The sequence below is a fragment of the Vulpes lagopus genome, chromosome 23 (genome assembly GCF_018345385.1).
Source record: "Vulpes lagopus strain Blue_001 chromosome 23, ASM1834538v1, whole genome shotgun sequence".
Classification (NCBI taxonomy): domain Eukaryota; kingdom Metazoa; phylum Chordata; class Mammalia; order Carnivora; family Canidae; genus Vulpes; species Vulpes lagopus.
In genome coordinates, this window is record NC_054846.1 from 49975515 (window position 1) to 50000605 (window position 25091).

At 51.9% G+C, this 25091-nt stretch overlaps 1 protein-coding gene across 1 annotated transcript; it reads left to right on the forward strand.

Moving 5' to 3' along the window:
• Positions 1 to 5303: 5303 nt before the first annotated feature.
• Positions 5304 to 25091, forward strand: LOC121480974 (fatty-acid amide hydrolase 1-like). Its single transcript, XM_041737940.1, has 15 exons — positions 5304 to 5751; positions 13299 to 13412; positions 13568 to 13717; positions 14045 to 14178; positions 14961 to 15167; positions 16361 to 16401; positions 16807 to 16931; positions 18289 to 18414; positions 19115 to 19212; positions 19520 to 19619; positions 19985 to 20028; positions 20686 to 20725; positions 21138 to 21246; positions 22959 to 23104; positions 24756 to 25091. The coding sequence occupies exons 1-15, from the start codon at positions 5581 to 5583 to the stop codon at positions 24885 to 24887; spliced, it is 1737 nt and encodes a 578-aa protein (XP_041593874.1). The 5' UTR covers positions 5304 to 5580; the 3' UTR covers positions 24888 to 25091.

The window sequence follows — 25091 nt, forward strand, 5'->3', positions numbered from 1 at the left end:
TGGGGGCAGAGAGAGAGGGAGAGAGAATCCTCAAGCTGACTTCCTGCTGTGTGAGGAGCCTGAGGCAGGGAAGGGCTGGGTCTCAGGACCCTGAGACCATCATGACCTGAGCTGAAATCAAAGAGTCAGACGCTTAACCAACTGAGCCACCCAGGTGCCCCAATATCCTTGTGCTCTTAGTCACAAGGCTGTGGGGCGGTGCCTGTCCTCTTCCCTTCACTGCTTCACCCTTTGAGCCCCAGTGTGGACTCGCCCTGCCCTGTGCTCAGTGGTGCTGGAGTTCTACCAAGCCCGGTTCCCATCCTTGAGAGGCCCTGGGGCTTTTGGGACTGTTGGACATTATCTAGCACATCTGCTCCCTGGGTGATCAGGGCTTGAGGAAAGGTTAGACAAAGGGATAAATGCCAAGAGGTGGGGGGGGGGGGGTGAGGTGGGCCAGGTGGTCACTGTAACCAGAGAGGGCACAACCCACGTGGACGCCTAGATTGGGATGGCTGGGTAGCTGCTTCATTTTGCCCTGGATCCTTGTAACTACTGTGTCCATTTGTCTCATCATTCCATAAAACCACCTGCCTCTACTTTTTTCCTTCTCTTGCCCTATTTCTCTCTTTGGTTACTGATATCCTTGTGCTGTTAGCGACGTGGCTGGCTGTGGGGTGCCTGCCTTCTTTCCTTTGCTGCTTTTGAGCCCTGGCGTGACCTTGCCCAGCCCTGTGCTCAGCGGTGCCAGAGCTCTCCTAAGCCTGACTACCATCCTTGAGAGGCTCTGGGACTTAGCGGGGGGTTTTGGACATTAACACTGGCACATCTGCTCCCTGGTGATCAGGGCTTGGGGAAAGGTTAGACGAAGAGGCAAATGCTGCCGAGAGTGGGGGGTGGCATGGGGCAACTGGTCACTGCAGCCAGTGAGAGGCCCCCGAGTTCCACCTTCACTGCCGCACTAGCACTCTGGTCTAAGCCACCCACTCTGTGCAGTAACCTAACTGGGCTTCCCTGCCTCCAGCCTCACTGTTCCCCAGTCCATTTTCCATGCAGTTGCCAGAGGGTTGCTTTGAAAGTGTAAATCAGATCGAGTCACTTGTCTCAAGACCTAAAGGCTTCCCATCCAACTCAGAATAAAATCCAGTCTCCTCCTGTGTCTTACGAGGCTCTGTGGGACATGGCCCTTGCTCACCTCTCCAGCCTCCTCTTGGGCGTGTCTTCCTCTCATTCGTTGTGCTCCTGCCACATGAGCACCTTTCCATTTCTTGATCATCTCCAGCTGGTGGTCCCTGCTTCAGGGCTTTTGTGTTATACTGGTCCCCTCTGCTTGGAACACTCAGCTCCTGTGTCACCTTCCCTGATCACCCACTTATTTTCTTTTTTTAAGATTTTATTTATTTATGAGAGAGAGAGAGAGATAGAGTCAGAGACACAGGTAGAGGGAGAAGCAGGCTCCATGCAGGGAGCCTGATGTGGGACTCGATCCCGGGACCCCAGGATCATATCCTGGGCTGAAGGCAGGCGCCAAACCGCTGAGCCACCCAGGGATCCCTGATCACCCACTTATAAAACAGCTTCCCATGTCATCCTTTGTACTTTATAGCATTGTCACTATCTGGAATTATATGGCTTTTTTTTTTTTTTTTTTGGTCCCCTCCACTCAAACAAACTTCCCGAGAGCTGTACGTTGTCTTGCTCATCACTATATGCTTGTCATGTGGAGCGGCACATATCAGGTGCTTAGTTCAGTGAATATTAAATGAGCATGTCCTAGGGACCAGGCACTGACCTGTGTGCTGGGACTGAGTGATTACTGGGACAGACTAGATTCCTGTCCTCTTGGAGCTCACATTCTGGAGGATGTGTGTTGAATGAAAGGAGGAAGAGAGGCAGGTAGGTGTGCTGGTGAGGGCCCTGGAGATACATGGAGTGATAAGGTGACTTGACCAGGAAAAAGGAGAAAGGGCATCCGGAATGACATGTACCCCATACCCCGCTATGAACCGTCTACCTTCTTCTTTTTTAAAATATTTTATTTATTCACGATAGACACACACACACACAGAGGCAGAGATACAGGCAGAGGGAGAAGCAGACTCCATGCCTGGAGCCCGATGGGGGACTAGATCCCGGGACTCCAGAATAGCGCCCTGGGCCAAAGGCAGGCGTCAAACCACTGAGCCACCCAGGGATCCCCAACTCTCTACCTTCTGGGCACTGGATCGTCCTTGGGTCATTTAATCTTCCCATTAACCCTGTGGTAGGCGTCTTTGTCCCCCTTTTCCAGAAAGGTTTACAGCTACAAGAGGGATGAGAATCAAACCTGGGTCAGTTTATGTCAGAGTCTCGGCAGAGAGCTCTTCCTGGTGTCCCATAATCCTGAGGCACGGAGGAGTGACGGCTCAAGCCAGCCACCTCTTTCCTGTCTGACCACCAGTCAGTCCAGCAGCCTCAAGGCCCTCAAGGCCCTGTGGCTACTGTCTGTTCTCAGCCTTCTACCCTCTCCCCAGGTCCACTGCCAGGCTTCTTGCCTGGCCTCCCCTGCCCTAGACTGGTCTTTTCCAATTGTCCTTCAGATAGGAGTTGGGTGGCCTCCCAAACACAGTTCTGATCACGCCTGAAACCTTGAGCATCACTCATGTTGGGTCAGACTCCTGGCCATGACCTCAAGGCCATGCCTCACCCACCCGTGCTGCTGGCCACTCCACTCTGCTCTCCTTCCCGAGGCCTTATGTCCCAGTGTGGCACTTGGGTGGCACTTGGGACATCGTGCACACCTCCCGCCTCCACACCGTTTGCTTCCTATACGTGCTCTTCCTCACATCTGCCCCTACAGACCTCCCACTTACCAAGGTGAGGGCAGTGTTCCCTCTACAGCTGGCAGGCTGGGCAGAAAGGGCTTTTTCGTGCTCCTGTTCATACTCCAAAACAGGGGCCGTGTCTTAGTAAGAGAATCTGATGTCTGTTAGGCTGTGGAATTGGTAACCCATTATCCCATTGGAAAAAAATGGGAGTTATTACTTCCATTTTAGAGGTGGGGAAACAAGTTTAGAAATGGTTGCCAATTTGCCCAAGGCCAAAGACTTGCACAGAGATTTGAAGCCACCTGCCAACTCCAGACTAAGTATATTTTCCTTGTTTGCACAATCATCCTGAGAACATGCGCTAAACATCCAGGGTGCTAGGTTCTGGGCAGGTGATCACAAACACTGGAGACAGAGGAAGTTCCACTCACTGGGCACCCCTGCTGGTGTATCTCTACGGGATGTTCTATCATGTGCCTGTCCACCCTCCCTTCGTCTCCCTGGGGCTGTGATCATTGATGTTTAGCAGGAAAACTTGCTATTTGTCCCTGTTAGGCAACATCTTTTAGGCTCATCCCAGGGCCCCAGCCTATTGAGAGCCTTTGGGATCCCGGCTCTGTTGGCCACTGTTTCTGCTCCGCCTCAGCTTGTCCATCCACAAGTCTGAGCTTTTGGACCTCTTTAACTTCATCTGAGTCACCAATACAATATTGATTGGATCAGGGCCAAGGAAAGACCCTGGGGTGTCACTCCAGGCCACCTGCCAGGGCCATCTGATTGGCCACACCCTTAAAAGACACCCGCAGAACCAACTCCTGAGCCTACCAGCTAGCCTGGGCTGCCCCCTTCAAGTTTCCCACTACATAGTTTGGGAGTGGTGTCCCTGGGTGTCTTAGGCAGGTGAGGCCATTTGGGTTCAAGGTGTGTGGGATTTGCTCTTGTGCATCCAGCACCCACCACGGTGCCTGGAACTCAGTAGGTACATGGTGAAGGCTTGTTTTTTTGTTTTATTGAGAGTGAGTAGGGGAAGGGGGAGAAGCAGAGGGAGAGAGAGAATCCCAAGCAGGCTCCATGCCCAGCGCAGAGCCTGACACAGGGCTCAATCTCCTGGTCCTGAGATCATCACCCCGAGATCATGACCTTAGGTGAAATCAAGAGTCAGACGCTTAACCAACTGAGCCATCCAGGCACCCCCTTTTTTTTTATTTTAATGAGAGAGACTTAAGCATGTTAAATGTTGCTGGGAAGGAAGGGCTCAACCTGCCTGTGATTTCATTTAAGAAGTATTACCAAGCACCTGTTCTGTGTTGGACATTTTGAAAAGGGCTGACAAGGTCCTTCTTTCATGGAACTTACTTTCTAGGGAGGGAGGCAAGGACTAAGTAAATAAAAAAGATAATTTCAGCTAATGATTAGTGCGATGACGAAATAAAATGGGGTGATGTGCTAAGGGAGGAGTGCAACTTGAGAAAGGATGATGTAGTAAGGTTTAGGGTGCTGTATGGGGTGCAAATGTCAAATGGCCTAGGGGAGCTGAGCCATCAGGGGAGAACTGGGGTTCAGTGAGGGAGGTCTGAGTATGGGGGAAGGAAATGGTCAGAAAAGAGAAGAAAGACATGGGGATGGAGAGGGGCTAGTTCCAGAGATCCTTTGGTGAAGCCACAGAGTGTTAGAGAGCAGATGGCCTTGGGGTTACCCTCTGGGTCATGAGCAGCAGGTCAATTGCCAACTCAACAACTGGCCCTTAGGTGACCATCAGGTGCTCAGACCCCACCAACCACAAGTATCTCCTGCTGCTTCCAACATCCCAGCCTTGAGGGTGGAACCATCATCCTCCCGGTCCCGATGACTGTCAGCCTCAGTTGTGATGGGTCGCTCCTCTCTCCCCTCTGAACTGGGTCAGAAGATCCAACAAGAGCCAAAGTGCTCCCAAACCAGTCCTTCCAGTTCTGCTTCCCCATATCTTCCCATCACTTTTTGCTCTTCTGCCAGGAAGCCACCTGCACCTCCTCACCTCCCCAGCTTCCATACTCCCCTCCACTGCTCCCCCTGCCTATAGGGGGCTCCTGGAATGATGAGAAGATGGGAAATGAGTCTGGAAGGGGGAACCAGTCTACCAGGAGGCTGGAATCCCAGGATCACGAATGTGGCCTTGTGTTACAGTCAAGAATGAGAGTGCAGCTAGGGTAGCAGAGGCAGGGGAGGGGGCTATGCCTGACTGCTCTGTCCTCACTCCCTTGTATCGTCTCCCCTGGGGCTGAGGCCTTCAGAACCCTGCCCGGCCCCCAGAGTCCCTCCTTTTTTCTCTGCTTGGGCCTCAGACGCCCTCCAGAGTGAACCGGTTCAGTCTACATCTATGTAGCCTGTGAACCATGTTAAGGGGGCTGGCAATTATTCTGGAAGAAACAGGAAACCCCAGGGGCAGCTCCATTAGGAGCTACCATGGGTCAGACTAGGGTTCTGGTGGGGTGTATGAGGGGTGGGGTGGGGGAGAAGGATGTGAGGAGGTCTGGTCAGAGCCTGGTCACCTGCCCACCTGCAGGCTTGGCCGCCTCTCATGCTTGTCTCTGCCAAAGCCTCTTCCTCTGCATCGCCTGGGGCACGAGGGCTTGGTCCCGGGAGGCCCAGGTAGGTAGAAGGACTGGGTGGGAGGAGTTTGGATCCTGCCCCAGGCAGAGTCATATGTGGTTTCTGTCCCTCTGTGATCCTGCCGTGGGAGGGTGCTCCAGCATATAGCTGGCAAGCAAGCAAGTGGTGCTCCTGAGGGAGCAGTTGCTGTGTCCAAACAGGTTCCATGATGCCTGGGGTGGCTTGGCTGCTGGTGCTGCTCCTGCTGGCCCTGCTGGTGGCTGCCCTGCACTCCTGGCAGCGTGCTCCAGCGCGGAGCAAGATCCCCAGGGCACAGAAGCGCCGGGTGGAGGCACTGCAGCGGATGGAAGCCCTGGCACGGCGTCTCCGGGAGCAGGTGAGTGGACATCTATCCCTGGGTCCCCAGCCCTCCATCCCAACAGGTGGGTCCCACCTCAGGGCCATTGCCCCGTTGCCTTCAGAAGACGAGGAGCCTGGTGGGGGCACTCCTGCACCCCCCCATGCTGGCTTTTGTGTTGCTCTCCGTTCCCCCTCCAGCCATGCACTCTGGGCCTATGAGCTGGGGGGCCGTTTTTCCTTTGTTTTCCCAGAGCCCCCACATGACTCAGTAACGTGGTGGGTGTTCACTTAAGCTATTTGTTGAAATGAGATAAACTGGGGCTTCTGGTGGCTCAGCCAGTGGGGTGTCTGCCTTCGGCTCAGGTCGTGATCCTGGAGTCCTGGGTTCAAGGCCTACGTCGTCGGCCTCCCTGCTCAGCGGGCAGTCTGCTTCTCCCTCCCTCCTGCTCGTGCTTGCTCTCTCTCTCTCTCTCAAATAAATAAATAAAATCTTAAAAAAAAAAAAAAAAAGAAAGAAGATAAATTGATGGCAGTGATTGGAGGCAGAAGATCTTCTTTCCAGTCTCTTTCAGCCCCTGCATACCCCCAAACCCCACTGACACAGGAACCCTGGCTACACCTTCTCCCGCCCATGCCCCCACACCCGGGGTCTGCAAATGTTTGAGAGCACCTGATAGATGCAAAGCACAGAGTGGTCATTGGGATTGGGGTCCTCCCAGGAAGCTATGCGTCTTAAAGGGACTTTTGACAGCTTAGGTGAGGACATTTCAAGGCCCTGGGGCAGTCATCGTGGCTGGGCTGGGACTTGAAGGTGAAAGGACTGAGCTGTGGGTGTCCCAGCAGAACCTGCCCAGGGTGGCAGAGAGCAGGGTGGGAAGGGGAGGCAGCCCACCCTCCATCATTCTTGGGGTCTGCTGGGGGGCCTGCAAAACGTGACAGCCCCTTTCTGGGCTCCCCAACTGCCCTGTGAGGGGTGGGCTTATGGTACCTCGGGATTCCCAGCTGTGGTTGATGGTGACGGGCTCCCTGGGAGCCCTGGGAGTGGGGGCTGGGGCCAGGGCCCGGGGTGCTAGCCTCACGCTCTGGAGTTCCTGAGTGTCCTCTGCCGTCCCCTGGATGGTGATTGATGGCCCCGAGGGGCAGGTTCTCTGCCTGAGCTGCTACAGTTCCTGAGAATGTGTATTAATATTAATTGGGGCTAATTAGTTGGATAAATCAATCTGCCCCCAGAGAGCAGCTGCCCCTCCCCGGTTGGTGAGCAGGAAATCTGGGCTAATGGGGTTGCTGTGGTGAATCAGCGTGATGGAGAGGATTCTCGTGTGTGTGTGTGTGTGTGTGTGTGTGTGTGTGCATGTGCGCACGCGTGTGGAGGTGGGTTTGGGTGCCTTTACTGCACACACCAGAACCTGCCTATGTGTGCCTCCTGCTAGCTTGTTCTTGTGTGTTGGTCGAGTGGGATGCCTGGCTGTGTGAGCTTGTGTCATGGGCTTGTGGTGTGTGTGCCTGGCTGGCTGTGTATGTGTTATATTACTGATTCAAGTGTGTACATCTAGATGCGTGTGGCTGGTTTGGGTCTGAATGGTTGAGCATGTATGTGTGTGGCCAGGTGCCTGACGCATGAGGACATCCGCTTCTGTGTTGGTCTGGGCATCTGTTTGGTATACGTGGGGGCATCTGGGATGTGGAGCCGGTGGGAGTGTGTGTGTGTGTCGGTTGGCCGGTGGAAGGGGTTTAGGGTGAGGTCACCCCTGGGATCTCCAGCTTTCCCCCAAGGCTACAGGCCTCCTGGCTCTCAGTATCTTATTCTCTCCCCAGCAAAGCCACACAAGTCTGTCCTGGGTACCTTCCCACCTCAAGGCTTCAGGTGTCCAGCAATATGTCCCAGGGAGGTAGGGGACTGAGACACAGGCCAAACCCTGGCAGGGTTCAAAAAAATCCAATTCAGTTCAGCTTAACAAAATTTTACAGAGGGCTCCTCTGGGTCTTGCCTTTTGCTGGACCCTGGGGACAGATTCATAAGCAAGATGAATCTGACATCTGACTTCGACTTGCCTTAAACGTGCTCCTGGTCCTAATGGGGCCTGCTGGTGGGAACAGATCTACGCAAACTGTGATGGGAGGCAGCTCAGCTGAGTGTGGTGAAGGCCGGATGTCCGCAGAGCTCTAGGGCTCAGCAGGAAGGGCTTTGGTCCACCTGGAGAGGGCTGGGTGGGGAAGGCTTCGCAGAGAGGTGGTCCTGGAGCTGAGCCTTACAGGATGTGTAGTTTTCCAAAAGGAGGAAGGAGGAGGAAAGGCAGTGCCGGAGAGAGGAAAGCCTGAGATCACTGTTTCTGTAGAGCACATAGAAAATAATACTCACAGTCCACTGGATAATAGACAAGCTGCTCACGGCTGAAGGCGGCTGGCTGGAAAGCTCTGGTCACCTCAGGGGGAATTAGCCTCCCTGAAGGTTGAGAGTTTCTATTTATTTTTTATTTTTTTAGAGTTTTTATATTAAACATATTTCACAACCACTCTATAAATATGAATAATATGTTGATACGTTGATAACAACGTAACAATATATTTCCTTTGATTTTTAAACCATGATAGGAGGCAGCGCCAGTTGAGAACAGAGAAGGTGAGATAGGCATGGAGCCGTGGGACTTGGCAAGAGGGGGATTTGTTCTAACCCAAAATATGTGTTAAAAAGACTTGAAAATGATAGAAGTTGGGACACCTGGGTGGCTCAGTGGTTGAGCGTCTGCCATCGGCTCAGGGCGTGATCCTGGAGACCCGGGATCGAGTCCCGTGTTGGGCTCCATGCATGGAGCCTGCCTCTCCCTTTGTCTGTGTCTCTGCTTCTCTCTCTGTGTGTCTCTCATGAATAAATAAATAAAATATTTTTAAAAAGTAAGTGATATAAGTTGAGGCTCAGTTCTTTCATCAAATTATCCTAATAATGTCCAAGTAATGTGTTAATTTTTAGAACACTTGTGGGGATCTTTTGAGTGGCTCACATCTTTGGAAGATTTCCCAATCTTTCAAAGATCTCCCAATAAACTGAGAGTTATTGGGTGACTGGCAGTCTCATTAAGTAGAGACTTTCTGTACACATCAGTGATGTCACTCCTTGGACTGAGTCCTCACTCAGCTTCTGCCAAACCTATAGCAAGTATGCTCATAATTGTCTAGCTATTCTAATGCTCTCAGATTCTATATAATTAAGCATCTGTATTCTCAGCTAAGTCATAAACATTATTATTAAAGGGGAATAATAGGGGTGGCTTGGTCAGTTAAGCATCTGCCTTCAGCTCAAGTCATCCCAGGTTCCTGGGATGGAGTCCTGCATTGGGCTCCCCACTCAGCGGGAGCCTGCTTCTCCCTCTCCCCACCCCCACTTGTGCTATCTCGGTCTCTCTCTCTCTCTCTCTTTCTCAAATAAATAAATAAATAAATAAAATCTGAAAGAAAAAAAAGAAGAATGGCAAAATAAATTATAGCAATCTCGAGGCACCTGGATGGCTCAGTTGGTTAAGTGTCCAACTCTTGTTTTTTTTTTCTTTTTAAAAAATTTTATTATTTATTTATTTACTTATTTATTTTGTTTTTTGTTTTTTTCAACTCTTGGTTTTGGTTCAGGTCATGCTCTCAAGGTGGTGAGATCGAGCTCTGCATCAGGCTCTGTGCTTAGCCTGGAGTTGGCTTGAGATTCTCTCTCCCTCTGCCCCTCCACACCACCCCTCAAATAAATAAATAAATAAAATCTTTTTTTAAAAAAAGGTCGTTCAAAGACGGCTCCGCTGTCTGTGTTTGAATCCTGACTCCGATGCATTTTTAAAATTTATTTATTTATTTATTTATTTATTTATTTATTTATTTATTTATAAGATTTATTTATTTATTAGAGAGAGAGAGCGCGGGGTGGCGAGGCAGCAGGAGAGGGAGAGGGAGAGTTCAAGTGGACTCCATGCCGAGCCCAACACCGGCTCTCACGACCCTGAGATCACAACCTGAGCCCATACCAAGGGTCACTTGTCCAACCGACAATATGGCACAACATGTGTATATAGTAAATAAGTCCTTCGTGCTTTAACAGCCTCATGTCTCCAACGGGGTGAGGACTACAGTTGTTGTGCTTAGGTCAGCTGGTCAGTGTTCACAGTGGGGTCTGGCTCGCAGCAAGCAGGAGCTAAGTGAGGGCTCTCACTTTAGTAACAGTAAAACTAATGTTGTCCTTGTTGGGCCAGTGTGTAGTGAGTTTCAATGAATTTATTCTTTTAGGTGGAAGGGACACTCGAGTAAGAGTAACTGTGTTTGTGAATGTATTGCTGGGCCCTTGAAAGCCCCACCTGCCCCAGTCCCTGGGGTGCCCACTGTGCTGGCAGAGGAGCAGTCCCAGCAGCCGCCTCCAGTGGCCCCCATTAGCTCCCTTGGTCTGCTCTCCCCACCGCTCCCCAGCTCCCCGAGAGTCTCCCCTTTTTACCAGTGGCCATGTGAGGACAACTGCAGGGGAGGTCCTTCAGAGGCCCAGATGGACGCTGGGCACGTCCCAACAGGCGTGCCACCAGCAGTGTCATCTCTCCAGGTAGATGGGTAGGAATCAGGGTTGACAGGCAGTCTTGGTTGGAGCCTATGGTCACTGTGTGTGTGGATGGTCCCTGGAGGGGGTCCTACTGGGACTCCTTAGGGCTCTGGGGGGGGGGGTGAGGGCAAGGGCTGAGCATAGGCTGGGTCTTCTCAGTCCTTGAGGGAATCAGAGGCTGTGCCTAGAGGGTCCCTGCTGGGCTGGGCATTAACCTTTTACCTGCTGGACTGTGAAGAGAGGGCGGAGTCCCAAGGCAGGGCCTAGGGCAGCTGGGGACAGTGGAGTACTCGTGTGAGTGGCTTTTTGCTAAGTGACTCAGAAGGATTTCATTTTAGCCACAGTGCAGCCACTGAGGTGCATTCTAGCCAAATGCCCTCCCTATTCTAGAAGGATCCACGTCTGGGCTCTTCTGAAAGTCCCTGTGGCATACGGGGAGGGGAGTTCCGAACTCAGACACCAAGGTGGCAAAAAGGCCCAGCAAGTTCAGGGACTGGGCAGTGTGGCTAAACAGCAGAATATGGGACAGGGGCAGAGAAAGACAAGGGTGCTGACATGGGCCTACCAGGACCCAGGCAGGGAAAAGGCCTAGTAGAGTGCCTGGCACTCAGGAAGTGCTTCATCAGAAAAGCTTCCCTCCCCAAGAGCCATTTGAGGGTAGTGGTGAGGGTGTAGACAACCTTGGTTTAAGTCTCTCTACTTTGGGCAGCCCCGGTGGCACAGCGGTTTGGTGCCGCCTGCAGCCTGGGGTGTGATCCTGGAAGACCTGGGATCGAGTCCCACATCGGGCTCCCTGCATGGAGCCTGCTTCTCCCTCTGCCTGTGTGTGTCTCTGCCTCTCTCTGTGTCTATGAATAAATAAATAAAATCTTAAAAAAAAAAAGGAAAAGATTAAAAAAAAAAAAAAAAGAAATCCTTAAAAAAAAAAAAAAAGTCTGCTTTTATGACTTTGGGGCAGAGAGTTAATCTCTGTGTGTCCTAGTTGCTTTTATTGGTGAAGTGAAAATATTGATAATAAAAGCACCTACCCAAGGGTTTTCATGAGGATTTCATGAAATGGTGCAGGCCAAGTGCTTAACACGGTTCCCAGCCACACAGTAAGTACTCAGTAAATGTGAATCTTGGTGTGTCCGTACACGAACACACGTTACATGCTTACAGTGAAAGGTCTGTAAAACACACCGAGGAGAGTGGTTTTGCAACTTTATTCGGAGGGCAGTTGGGACCTATGGGCTTTATCTGAAAAGGGTCCCCTGGGCTGTAACGAAGAGGCTGAGCTGGAGGGGTAGAGACTAGAGGCAGGGAAGCCAATGAGGAGGCTGCCGAGAATACTGAGACAGAGAAGATTCTAGGCAAGGAGCCTGGAGAGTCAGAGGTGGGAGATGTGAAGGAGGCAGAAATACCTATCAGCGATACGTGTGGGTAAGAGAATGGTCGCGGGGCCCGGCACCAGGTGTGCACCCAGGCCCTGCCGCTTAATGAGCTGGGTCTTTGGACAAATAGCTCTCTGTGCCTCAGTGTCTCTTTATACTGTAACATGAGAAAAAAACGCACTCTACCTCCTCAGGTTGTTGTTGTCGTAAGTGATATGAGCTATTATATGTAAGATGCTTGGAATGTGGCCTGAAACTTATTGAGTGCTGTTAACACATCTTCCATGTGATTGAGATGAGCTATCACGACTCTCATCAGAGCTGGGATGTGAGGAAGTGATCCGGGATGACTCTGAGGATTTTTGCTGTGGTGACATGAGTACCATCAACTGGGAATTTCATGAAGAACAGGTTTGAGAGAAAAGCCATCAGTCCCGGGGTGTCCGTGGACTTGTGGGTCAGTAAGTGGGTCCGAGGTATAGCAGGAAATAGGCCCGGGCTGCAGACACAGGGAAATCTGGGACACGTCTGGCTGCTAAGGTTACTCAGGGAAGGTAGGTGGGAAGGCAGAGAGGCGGCCAAGGCCTGAAGAGCACCGACATTTATTTAGAGGAACGAAGAGGGGCAGAGGAGATTGAGAAGGAGCTGTCCGGGACAGGAGGAAGCCAGGAGAGTTGAGGGCATAAAGTTTCCAGAAGGAAAGAGTCTAAGAGTCACATGCTACTGAGGACAGTAAGATGAGGACTAAGAAGAATTCAAGAGAAGCCTTGGGGGCCCGTAACCACCCAGGGAAGTTCCCTTGTCTGGCACCTTCCCCTCCAGGACCAGGAAAGGCCCACCATGTTGTCTTCCCACCCAGCCCCCGCTCTGGCTTAGGGGTGGGGGCGATCTGGGGCCCAGCAGGACAAAGGAAGACAACCTCACCTTCCTAAGCGCCTGCTGTGTGCCAGGTCCTTATGTCACACTTGCCTCTGACAAGAGTCCTAAGGGGCTGCTGTCAGGCCTCCCCTCAGACCCCAAAGGATGGGGCTCGCAGCAGCTGGGTAACTCATGTTTGGCTTCTAGTCCTTTCTTCTTTGGAGTGACGATGGCCATGGGAGGGAAGGGATCCACTCTGGGTCACTTAGCTGACCAGCAGTGTGTGTGCCCAAGGCCGGGTCCCTGCTCTCCTGCCACCCAGACTGGATCTTGCCCTTCCTCAGGTCAGGTCACCAGGAGTGGGAAGGCTGGGTAGGAAGGAAAGCTGGGATGTTGGGGTGACCCTAGAGGCAAACCGTACAGAGATGAACCTCACTTCCATAACCCTTGAATCCTACAACATGCAGACAGAGCCACTCCCACAGCACTTGTGCCCCTTCTAGGTGGGAACACGGGTGGGGGGCAGCCCTCCTCCGTGCCAGGCCTCAGGCTGGGCACTAGGGAGGCGGAGGCAAGAGGACATCTGCCCCCTTGGGCTTTCATGCCAGCCTGGAGACATCCCAGGAAATGTCCTTCATGCTAAGGATGCACACGGGAACCTATGCGGAGCAGGTGGAGGGGTGAGGGGCATGCAGCTGTGTATCCAGTGGAGTGTGGGGATGTGATGCTGAGTAGGTGGGAGTGGCTTGGAGTGAAGCAGTCATTGCCTCTGCTGTCCCCTCTGCACAGGAGCCGTCCCTGGACCCCAGGCCCATCTTGGAGCTGCCCCTGGACAGGCTGGTCCAGAAGCTGTGGGATGAAGAGCTCAGTCTGGAGAGCGTCCTCTGTAGCTACTTAGAGGAGGTGGGGTTCGGGGTCAGGACTGGGGTGGGGACTGTCACCTGTTGTCCTCTTCACAGGTGGGGGGGCAGCTGTGACATCTTGGTGCTCCAGCTGCCTTGGCCCTGTGTCTGGCCTCAGCCTGAGCCCCTTATCCCGACCCCTTCACTGTTGCTCAGGCACTGACGGTGCACCAGGAGGTAAACTGCCTGACGGATTTTCTGGACGAGTGTGAGGAACAACTGCAGGCATTGAAGAAACTCAAGAAGACTGAGAGAGGCCTTCTCTATGGGGTCCCCATCAGCCTCAAGGACCCCTTCAACTGCAAGGTGAGCCGGAGGGACACGTTCGTACGTGTGCATGTTCGTGCGCCTCACATATCACCGAGCTTGTGAGCATCGGAGTGTGTGACTTTGGGTGAGTTACTGAATGAAGGATGCACAACTAGAACGTGGCCAGCTGGGATCTGAGCCCGACAGTCTGGCTCTGGCCCACCACGTTCTTCTGCCACTCGTGAACCTCGTAGGGGGATAGCAGGTGTGTCTCAGTGGCCGTGACAATGTGTGTGATTGAGAGCAGAGTGAGGATGAGAGTCTGTCCGCTGGGCGGTTGCATCCTGACCCCGATGGGCTGGAGTTAATGTCACTTCCTTGCAGGGCCATGACTCTACGTGTGGCCTGGTCCAGTTCCTGGAGAAGCCAGCGGCCAAGGACGGGGTCATTGTGAAAGTGCTGAAGGCCCAGGGAGCTATTCCCTTCGTTAAGACCAACATCCCCCAGACACTGTTCAGGTCTCTGAAGTGGGGAGGCGGGGCTGGGCTTGGGGCTGGGCCCAGGACTGGTGGCAACTTAAGTATCAATTCAGGGCGGAGGGTGAGGTGAGGGCCAGTCAAGTTGACCGTCTTTTCTGTCCTCTGAGCCTCGGTTTCTTCATCTTTTTATTTTTTAAAAGATTTTATTTATTTATGAAAGAGAGAGAGAGAGCACACATGAGCAGGGAAGGGCAGAGAGAGAGGGAGAAGCAGACTCCCTGCTGAGCAGGGAGCCCCATTCAACTTGGGGTTCGATCCCAGGACTCCGGGATCATGACCTGAGCCAAAGGGAGACGACTATCTGACTGAGCCACCCAGGCGCCCTGGTTTCCTTATTTTATAATGTGTGGGTGGACTTCACAGTCTCTACGGGCCCTCAGGCTCTGAGGTTCTGAAGAGTTTCCAGTTCCCTAATTATCTCAGTTTCTCTCTCTCATAGTTTTTCTCACCCTTGATTCTCTCTCTTTTCCCTCAGCATTTAGACTACCTACTTTTGTGAGGAACCTGTTCCCAACTCTGGCAGCAGGGCTGGGGCCTCCTGTCCTTAAGTTAGGAGTTGTGGTTGGTGTCCACTCTTGGTCTTTTCCGTGCGCCCTCCCCTCAGCCGTAAGGGAGACTAGGAGGGCTCAGCCCTGGGGACGAGCTTGGGAACCAAAGCAGGCCCCGGGTGGACTCCTGAGGGCATCGGTCTCTACATGGGGAGGGATGTTTCCCCAGTTCAACCTTCACCTCCCAGCCCCCCTTTCTTCTGCTTCCGTCAGCTCTGAGTGCAGCAACCCCATCTACGGACAGACTCTGAACCCTCTGCGCTTAAAGAAGTCACCAGGGGGCTCCTCGGGGGGCGAGGGAGTCCTGCTTGCACAAGGGGGTTCCATCCTGGGCATGGGTACTGACACCGGAGGCAGCATCCGCATACCAGCCAGCTTTTGTGGTGTCTGTGGCCTCCGGACAACAGGATACCGTCTCAGGTACTTGGTGCTGGTGTAGGGGGAAGGGGAGGCTCAGCCCAGCCTAGGGGAACAGAGGTCTGGGGGTGCAGAGGGTCTGCTTGGCACATCTAGTCTTATCCATTCATCTCAGTACTAGGGGAAGTGGCTAACGGTAGGGGGGCTTCAAAGAACTCCTGTTTCAGCCCCAGATAAACACACCATGTCTGGTATAGGTGACAATAGAAAAGACCTTCCATTCACTCATGAATTCATTTGTTCATTAATTCATTTATCTTTACATCGACTCCTCTCCCTCCCTGTTCCTTTAGTCACCCATTGGTCCATTTATTTTTCCATCTATCCATCCTTTGTCCATTCACCCACCCTTACAGTCATCATCCCAGTTTCTATCCATCAATCAATGTCACTGTTCATCCACCATTTAGTTTATCTAACAAACATTTATTGAGTGTTCCCTCTGTGATTGACAGTGTCCTAGGTACATGGGATATATCGGTAAACAAAAGGATGAATATTGAAGCCCTTGAAAAATGTATACACATCCTTCCTTCCATTTGTTAATTCACTCACTCATCCATTTACCTCCCCGGTCATCCCCTCACCTAGCCAACTATCTATCCACCCATATCTGCCTCTGTTCATTCATTCACTCATCTTTTAGCCCCACCCTGAGTACCTACACTGGGGTGGCCCCTATGTTGGGGACACAGAACACTGTCAGACCCAGTCCCAGCCCCTTTTGTGCTCTTAGACATGAAAATGGCTTAGTCAGAAAGTGGTGGGGTTTCAGAGATGGTCAAAGCCTGTGGGAATCACAGGATAAAGCTGACATTTTTCTTCAACAGAGTTTTATTAAAAGCCCAGACTTTAAACTTTCAGAGGCAGGACAAGGGAAGGGAAAGTTTCCTTAAAGAGAAGGAATCTGAGCTTGGCTTTGAAGGATGGGTATACAGAGATGTAAACTGAGCTGCTTACTTTGCCTGGAGTAATGTGTGTATGTGGAAGGGCTGGCAGGGGAAGCCATGGAAGAAGCGGATACTCCAGAGCCTCGGAGGCATTCAGAGAGTTCAGACTTAATGCTGTGGGCAGTAGGGTCATGGCAGGGTTGAAGCAGCTCCTCTTTCTGGGTGCTGGGCCCTCAGGAAGTACTTGGCACTCAGGCTCCTCCCTGCAAGTGCTGAGCTGGATACTGTGTGGGTGGGGTTTTGCAGCTACTCTGGAGTTGCCTCTGCTATCAAGGGCCAGAAATCAGGTATGCTCCTGTCTGTGCCTGTGGCCATATCCATTGAAAGAAAATCTGTCTGCCTTCCTCCCAAAGACGTTTCACTCAGCCCCTGTCTCAGACAGATTAGCTCCCTTGGTGATGAAGCGCTTGAGGGGACAGCATGGCTCCCGCCTGGCCTTCCCCTAGGCCAGTGAGAAGTGCTTCCTACTATTTAGCTTTAATCCCTCCTACTTGTCTCCTGATGTTCTGCCCCAGAGGGGATTCTCCAGTTAGGCACCAGCCTGCAACTTTCCTTGTCCTCAATCCCTGACCCAGATTGGCCCCAGGGCCCCTTTGACATTCATCATGGCCCTGGGCCCCACCCCCCAAGGCCAGGCAGTGGGGGTCCCCAGAGCAGAAAGGAGGAGAGGAATCTGTCTCTTCTCTCTTCAGTGACCACGGTGGCTGGCCCCATGGCCCGGGATGTGGAGAGCCTGGTGCTGTGTCTGCGAGCCCTGCTAAGTGAAGACATGCACCGACTGGACCCCACTGTGCCTTTCATGCCCTTCAGGGAGGAGGTGAGCTGGCCTGGGGAGCAGGCTTGGAGGGCTCCCACCTCTCTCCTCCCTTCATTCCTCATTGACATGTCTACCATCTGGCCATCTTCTGTGAAGACCTCCTTTCCCAGCCCAAGGTCCAGTGACCAAGAAGTCCTCAGCCATATTCACCTCCCACCCCTGCTGAATACCAGCTGCTTTGGCCTCTCAGCTACTTTGGAGCCATAGCTAACACTGCCCCCAGAGCAGGACTCCATCGTCACATACCCAACACACACAGACATAACACTCAGCAGGTATGGTTTAGAGAGTCTGGTATCTGGTTCAGCTGGGCTTTTAGTCCTCCAGGTAACGTTGGCCAAGGTTATCTTTCTAGGCCTCAGTCTCCCTACTGGTATAATAAAGAAGTTGGACACGAAGATTGCTCCAGGCCCTTCCAGCTCTGGCAGCTTCATTTATTCATTAGTTTATTTCATAACATTTATTGGCACCTACTATGTGCAAGCTCTTTGTACTTCATCCTAATACTCATTTGATAGAAAGCATCATTCTTCTCTCTCTCTCTTTTTTAAAGATTTTATTTATTTATTCATGAGAGACACAGAAGGAGAGAGAGGCAGAGACACAGGCAGAGGGAGAAGCAGGCTCTGTGCAGGGAGCCTAATGTGGGACTCGATCCCGGATCTCCAGGATCACGCCCCAGGGCTGAAGGTGGTGCTAAACCACTGAGCCACCCAGGGATCCCCAGCATTGTGCTTCTCATTTACAGGCAAGGAAACTTGGGGAAATGAGGTGAGGTTACATAGCTAGTAACTGGCAGAACTGGACTTTGAAGCCAGCCCTAACTGCTCTAGAACCTTCTCCATATGGACAGTCTCTCTCTACCATTCAGTCAATGTCTACTCATCTGATGTCTCCACACATCCTAATATAATCAACCCGTGATCACTTTCTATCATCCATTATTTGCCTCTACTGATCTCTCCATCTCCATCCTCTCCTGGCTGTTTCTTAGCTTAAAGGTCTTTGTGTCTATTCATCTCCTTACTTACCTGCCTACCCACTCAATTCCAACCATCCATTCTCCCATCCACCCATCTATCCATTCAACCCTCTGCCCACCCCCCAACTCATGAATCTATCTACCTATCCACTTCATCCACCCAATTATGTCCTCATCCATTTGCTCTTCCAGGGGTTTCTCCAAAGGACCTAGAGCCTGGAAAGTACATAGAGAGGCCTTGGAGCCGAAGGGGCTCTTGGGAAGCTTCTGTAGAATCCTCTAGGTTGAAGACAACCATGACCCAAGGCCCTGGTCTGGCTCTTCAAGAGACCCAGTCTCCCCTGAGAGCCCCCACCCAGCCCTTCTTGCCCACAGATATACTCCAGTAACCAGCCCCTTCGAATAGGCTACTGTGAATCAGATGGCTTCACCCAACCATCTCCGAGCATGGCCAGGGCCATGAGGCTCACCTCCAGGCTGCTCCAGGATGCAGGACATCAGGTAGGCTTGCTTAGCCCTGGATAGGGAGGGAAGCCAGACTGGTGAGGATGCTGGGCTGGGCTATTCTTAGAGAGAAAGGGAGTTAGATCTGAGTGTGAGCTGCTAACATCACTGTTTCCCCCTAAGTTTCCTGGAGAAGACTGATGGGCTGCAGGTGGAGGCAGGGTGGGCTCACCCTGTGAGGAAGGCATCCAGATTTTGCAGCTTCCCCCTTCAGTGGTTGGGACTCAGGGACTCACTCCTATAACTCCTATAGCTTGGGTTTCTGCCTCCATCAAAGGGCCGTAAGGAGATCTCTGTCCTCAAAATCACCTCCCCACCCCAGTCCTTGCCTCCCACATCCAATGGCTTGTCCTAGTCCTGCCTCCCCTTTGAGAATTTCTCATTGGTGACACATGTACCTATGTAATCTTGGGCCAGTCTCTTAACTCCCCTGAGCCTCAGTTTTCTACCACGCGGGGTAGTGAATATTAAATGAGCTCATATATGTGAAGCACATGGCATGGGGGCAGGATCACAGTGAAGCAGGCAGGAAATGAGGGTTGCTTGAATGCCATGGCATCTCTGTGTGGGGTGCATGCGAGCAGAGGGGCTAAGGTGGATGGAGATGAGCAGTGACGTGGTATCCTCTCTTTAAATCCTGAGGGAGGTAGAGAGGATCCCGGGCATTCCAGGCCCTGACTCAGCCTCTGTTTCCCAGGTCATCCCCTTCTCCATCCCCCGCATAGAGTATGCTGTCAAACACCTGTTCGTGGGGGGTCTGTTTGCCGATGGAGGAGCCACCCTTCTGGAGAAGCTGTACATTTGTCAGGACTCAGATATAGGGCATGGGATTGGGGGCGGGGCTGGCAGGGACTCGGGCCCTAGGAAGGGACTATGGGCCTGGGATGGTGGGATGCCTCTGGTTAATTGTGTCACTTTAAACAGCAAGTCAGCTACTCGGGCTCCATATTTGGTATGCATGTGTTCCTGGGGTGGGGGTGAGGGGAACAGAAGTGTCTCTTTGGGTCTCATCTCCATCCAGGGCTTGCCTCTGGAGGGGCAGTTGGGTGGCTACGAGAGCCAGTTGATGGCCGAAAGGCTATAACTGTCTGTGGTTCCTCAGTGAGGGGGACATTGTGGACCCTTGCATGAAGACAATGATCAACCAGCTCCGCTTGCCAGACCTACTCAAGTGTTTCTTGGCCTGGATCCTGAAGTACATAGTGAGTATAAGCCCAAGGTGGTGGTGGTGGTAGGGGGGGCATTCAGGAAGGGAGAAGCCCAGATTGGAGAAGGACTCAGAGAGGAGAATGGGCCCCAGAGAGTGGTGGGGACTCAGAGAAGAGGAACCAAAAGGGGTGATGGGGGCCACAAGAGAGGGGTACTTTCAGAGAGAGGGGTGCCTCAGAAAGAGGAAGGGGTTTTAGAGAGGAGGTGGGGGCCTAGACAGGGCTCAAGGCTTGTGGGAGAATAGAAGCTTCCAAGTCAATGGGCTGAGCAGAGATGATTCTCCTGGACCTCAATTCTGGGCAGGTTGGTGTTGCCCTGTGGTTTCTGAATGGGTCGCTCCTTCTCTCCCCTTCTCTAGGAACCCCGAGCCAGCCAGAATTTAGAAGAGATGCGTGGGGTGAGGTGAGTGCTAGTCTCTTCAGGTGAGGCTCACAAGCATCTTCCACGGGGTGGAGGGAATTGGGGAAGGGCCATGTGGCTAGAGTTGGCATCCACTGGGGGCGAGGACTATTTAGACTTTGGGATCTAATTAGATTTTTAGGGTCGTGTCTGACACTGGTTGAATTTAGGCTTTTGAGTAGGGTTGGGATTGGGGCTACTTTGGGGCTGGGGTTTGATTTGGAGTTAAGCTCTGAGTTCAGGCTAGAATTAGCTTAGGCTGGGGTAAAGGTTGGGCCTGAGTTGAGGTTGGGTTTGGGTTTGGGTTGTGGTTGGGGCTGGGGTTAGTTTGGAATTGGGACTGTAGTAGCCTTAGGGCTGATGGGGGCCTCACAGGTTAGGGGAAGAATCTGTGGTTTTGGCGGTAGCCTGTGAGTCCCTGTAGTTGGGGGGGGGGGGCATTGACCAGATGGTGTGTACTCTTGGGAACACTGGACAAGCAAGGTGTTTTGGTCAGAGAACATGACACAGGGTCATTCCCAGCCCGTCAGCTGATTTGCAGCCTGCATTGAGACTAGGTTCTAGGCTCTAGCTCTTGATTGTAATGTCCCTGTTTGTATAAAAGGGGGTCGGTCCTCTCATGCTAACCTTTGGGCTTCGAAGTCTTACTTATTCCCCCAGGACTCCCAAGAAGCTGTGGGAGCAGCACAGTGCAGTGGAGGTGATGTGTGCCTGAAGAGATCTCAAGGGACTGCTGGAGCAGGGGCAGCAAGAGACCTGGGTGGTGACAGGAGTGGCTAGATGGGGGCAGAGCTCTGTCCTGGCCTGAAGGGGAGGTCCAGTTACACCTGGATGGGAAGGCTTGGCGACCTGGGAGGTTAATTTAGTCCCTCTCTTTGGCACCAGGATGATATGTTGTTCCCAAATAATGCAGCCTGAGTCTCCCCTTCCCATCCCTTCACCTGGGCCCCTGGGAAGGCCCTGACCCTCCCCAGATATCTTAGTCTGCATCTCACAGTCTGGGAATTCTTCCCCATGCCTAATGTACTGGGAGGCTTGGTCGCACCTGACCTTGTCCTACAAACAGTGACCTCTGCTGGTCTTGCCCCTCCCATCCCCCACTGTTCCTGCAGGAATATAGGCAAGAGTTCATAGCCAGGTGGAGGTCCTTAGACCTGGATGTGCTGCTGACACCAGCTGTGGACCCTGCCTTCGATGTAGGCTATTCTGGCAAGGCATCAGGTGAGACAACACTGGTCCTGGTGGGGTTGAAACCCGGAGTCTGGGACTTCACACAGCCTCTGTGGCCTTGACTTCTGTCACCATTCACCATTTATTTTATTTTTTTTAAGATTTTATTTATTTATTCATGAGAGACACAGAGACAGAGAGAGAGAGGCAGAGACACAGGCAGAGGAAGAAGCAGGCCCCATGCAGGGAGCCCAACATGGGACTCGATCCTGGGTCTCCAGGATCATGCCCTGGGCTGAAGGCGGCGCTAAACCGCTGAGCCACCGGGGCTGCCCACCATTCACCATTAAAAAAAAATTCTTAAATTGAGATAAAATTTCATCATTTTTAAGTGTACAATTTAGTGGTTTTGAGTATATTTAGAATGCCGTGCAACAACTACCACTATCTAATTGCAGAACATTTCCATTATCTTTGAAAGAAACCTGTACCCATTAGCAGACACTCCCAATTTCCATTCACTTTGAAAATGAATTTTGTTGAAGGGCACCTGACTGGCTCAGTCAGTAGAGTATGCAACTCCGGATCTCAGGGTCATGAGTTCAAGCCCCATGTTGGGTGTAGAGCTTACTTAAAAAAGAAAAAAAAAAAAGATAGAAATGAACTTTACTGAAATATATTTACATGCTGTGAGACTGACCAATTTTCAGAATGTAATTTCATAAATTTTAACAGATGCATATAGCTATATAACCACCGTCATAATAAAAATAGACTATTTTCATCATCATCCACCAAGTTTCCCTGATAGCCCTTGGCAGTTCACCCTGCCCCTGCATCCTGCAACCACTGATCTACTTTCTGTCACTATAGTTTGGCGTTTCCTAGGGTTTCCTAGAAATGGAATCAGAAGGAAGAAGGCTTTTGTGTCTGGCTTCTTTCACTTAGCATATGCATTCGCTCTGAACATACTTCCTGCTGTCTCACTTCAGAAGGTGGCTTTAGTCTAGCCACCCTGAAATGCAGTTTATGGGGCAACGTGGGGGTTGGGGGGTGGGGGAAGTGGAAGGGGTGGGGGAAGTGGTGGGAGTTGGGGGAATGGGGGGTAGGGGGGTGGGAAGGGTGGGGGAAGTGGAGGGAGTGGGAGAAGTGGGGCCGCCCTGCCCAGCAGAGGCACAGGCCTCAGAGGTGTTATCAATGCAGAATGAAAACCCACCTCAAGCCTGGACTCCTCTTCCCTGGCTCCCCCCACCGTGGCTGCCCAAAGGCGCATCCTGTCCCTGGCCCTGCACCCATGTCCTCTGTGACATCACCGCCCCTCCTCTGTCACTTATTCCCTGCGTATGGGTGGCTGCTGCACAGGAGCTGCCTTTTAACTCAGGCTTGACTTGCATGCCTCAGCCACCAACAACACTGTGGCCCATGAAAAACCACCTCCCCCGTCAACCACCTCGGTTTCCTCATTTGTACACGGGGAAGAGTCCCCTCCGCCCCACAGGGTGGAGAGGACTCCAGGAATCAGCAGTGGAAGGAGGCCAGCACTGGCCTGAGGGCCTGGCCCTGAGTAAGGATTCAATAGCATCCATTCTCTCCTGCCCTGTGGGGAGAGCAGGAGGCCGTGGTCAGGGGGGCGCCCAGCACCCAAAGGGGCCATGTGGCAGGCTGGGGGCTGCAGTGCCGACGGGGTGCTCACCCAACACGCTTCTTTACTGGAGTCTTCAGTCCGCTGAAGATTCCCCGGGCTTGCCTGGATCTTCCTACAGATAGCTTCTCCTACTTGCACCTGTACAACATCCTGAACTTCCCTATTGGCGTGGTGCGGGTCACCAGTGTGACGCCTCAGGACGAGGAGGACCTGGCCTTCTACAAGGGATACTACGGAGACAGTTCTGACACATATTTCCGGGAGGTCAGTTCCCCTCTGCGGGCCTCTCCCCCAGGGGCACAAGCCAGGACTGGGTCTCCGAGTGGGAGTGGGGTGAGGCCAGTCATGCCTGGCGTTCATCCATTGTCACGTCTGCTGTGGTCTCACCCCACCTCCGAAGACTCAGGCTTTGAGCTCCAAGTCAGCCTCTGTCCTTGTTCGGGGAGACTACAAAACCACCGATCTTCTTGCCACTTCCGTAGGGAAGGTTGACCCCAGAGGCAGGAAGAGTAGAGCAAATGCCCTGGGTTAGGAGCTTATTAGGTAACTGGACTGGACACGGCTCCTCTCCGAGACTCAATTTCTTCGCCAGGAAAATGGGAATTAAAATATCTATTTTGCAGTTTGTCCTAAAGTCTCCATCAAAACACTGGAAAGCAATTAGCATCAGGTTTTGTATCTAAGAAGTGTTCGATACATGCTACCATTACTAATTTGGAGGTGGCTTCACAAAAGGAAATATTTCCACGCGCATATATTTTTTATTTTATTTAATTTTATTTATTTATTTATTGATTTATTTTAAAGATTTTTTAAAGATTTTCTTTGTTTATTCATGAGAGACACAGAGAGAGAGAGAGGCAGAGACATAGGCAGATGGAGAAGCAGGCTCCCCACAAGGAGCCTGATGTGAGACTCAATTCCAGCACCCTGGGATCACACCCTGGGCCAAAGGCAGACTCAACCGCTGAGCCACCCAGGTGTCCCTTCATGCGCATATTTAATGCATGATCTAAAGTAACAACCTTGTCTTGCTTGGGTGGCACAGAGAAAGAGAAGGAGAGACAGACTGACTCCGAAAAGTATGTATGTGTCTGAGTCAGACATTAAGTAACTTACTTTTTGGGAAATTGATTTCAGTGCTAGAGTTACCCAGTGGAACTGCTGACCTGAATTCTGAGAAAATAACAATAATGATACTATCTAATGTGTCTTGAGCTCTTACTCCGTTCCAGGAGCTGTTTAAAGTGCTGTATATATATTAAATCATTAAATCCGATAACCGTCCTGTGAGGTTTTACAAAGTTGGAAATGGGGGCACACGTAGGTTAAGAGACTTGACCAATGCCGCCACACCTCATGGGCAGTTGACGTGGAGGGAGCCAGGACTTGAAGCCAGTTGACTTGGCTCCAGGGACATAGACAAATAAGGGTTCTTATCATCATCATAAAACAATGAAAACATGTTTGAATTCCTATAAGTATGTTTGGATTTCATGGCAGGGACTCAGGTTCAGTCCCCATGTTCCTGAGTCTGTGTTTGGGGTCAAGGTACCTCTTTCACTGCAGGAGTATGACCAGGCTCTGGATCAGGGCTTTGCACATTCTTCCCTCCATTGCTGAGAACACTGGGTGGATAATCACTTTTATATTTCATGATTACAGTCAGCTCTCTGCACAGGGAGCAGGTTTTACATCTTAACCTTGGAGAACTAGAGACAGGTAAAGTCAGAATAGTTTTTCCAGGTTTCTCTGAGAGCTGAGGAAGCCTGGAACCCTGAGACCCAGGACATCTCTACCTTAATAGAGCCTGGGGATGTGATGTTGGGGCTAAGGCGTATGGTGGTGAGGGGGGCTGGGCACAGGCCTGCGACTGGAAAGCAGGCTCTAAGTCCCCCCACCCTCTCTCTGGCAGGCCTTACAAGGGTCCGTGGGACTCCCTGTGGCGGTGCAGTGCATTGCTTTGCCATGGGAAGAGGAGCTGTGTCTCCGGTTCATGAAGGAGGTGGAGACCTTAGTCAAGAACCACAGGGAACCAGAGTTATAGGCCACTCCTTCTCCTGGAGGCCTTCCTACAGCCTCCTGGAAGTTGGCTTCTGATGCCCCTTCTCAAGAATACTGTATGTGCCTCATGTCTTCTCCTCCTTGAAGCCCACCGGATTCCTTTTCTTTGTTGTCCTTCTGCGTGGGTACGCAATACATGGACTCTTCAGATTGGCCCAAGATGGGCCACAGGGTGAAGGGCTCAATA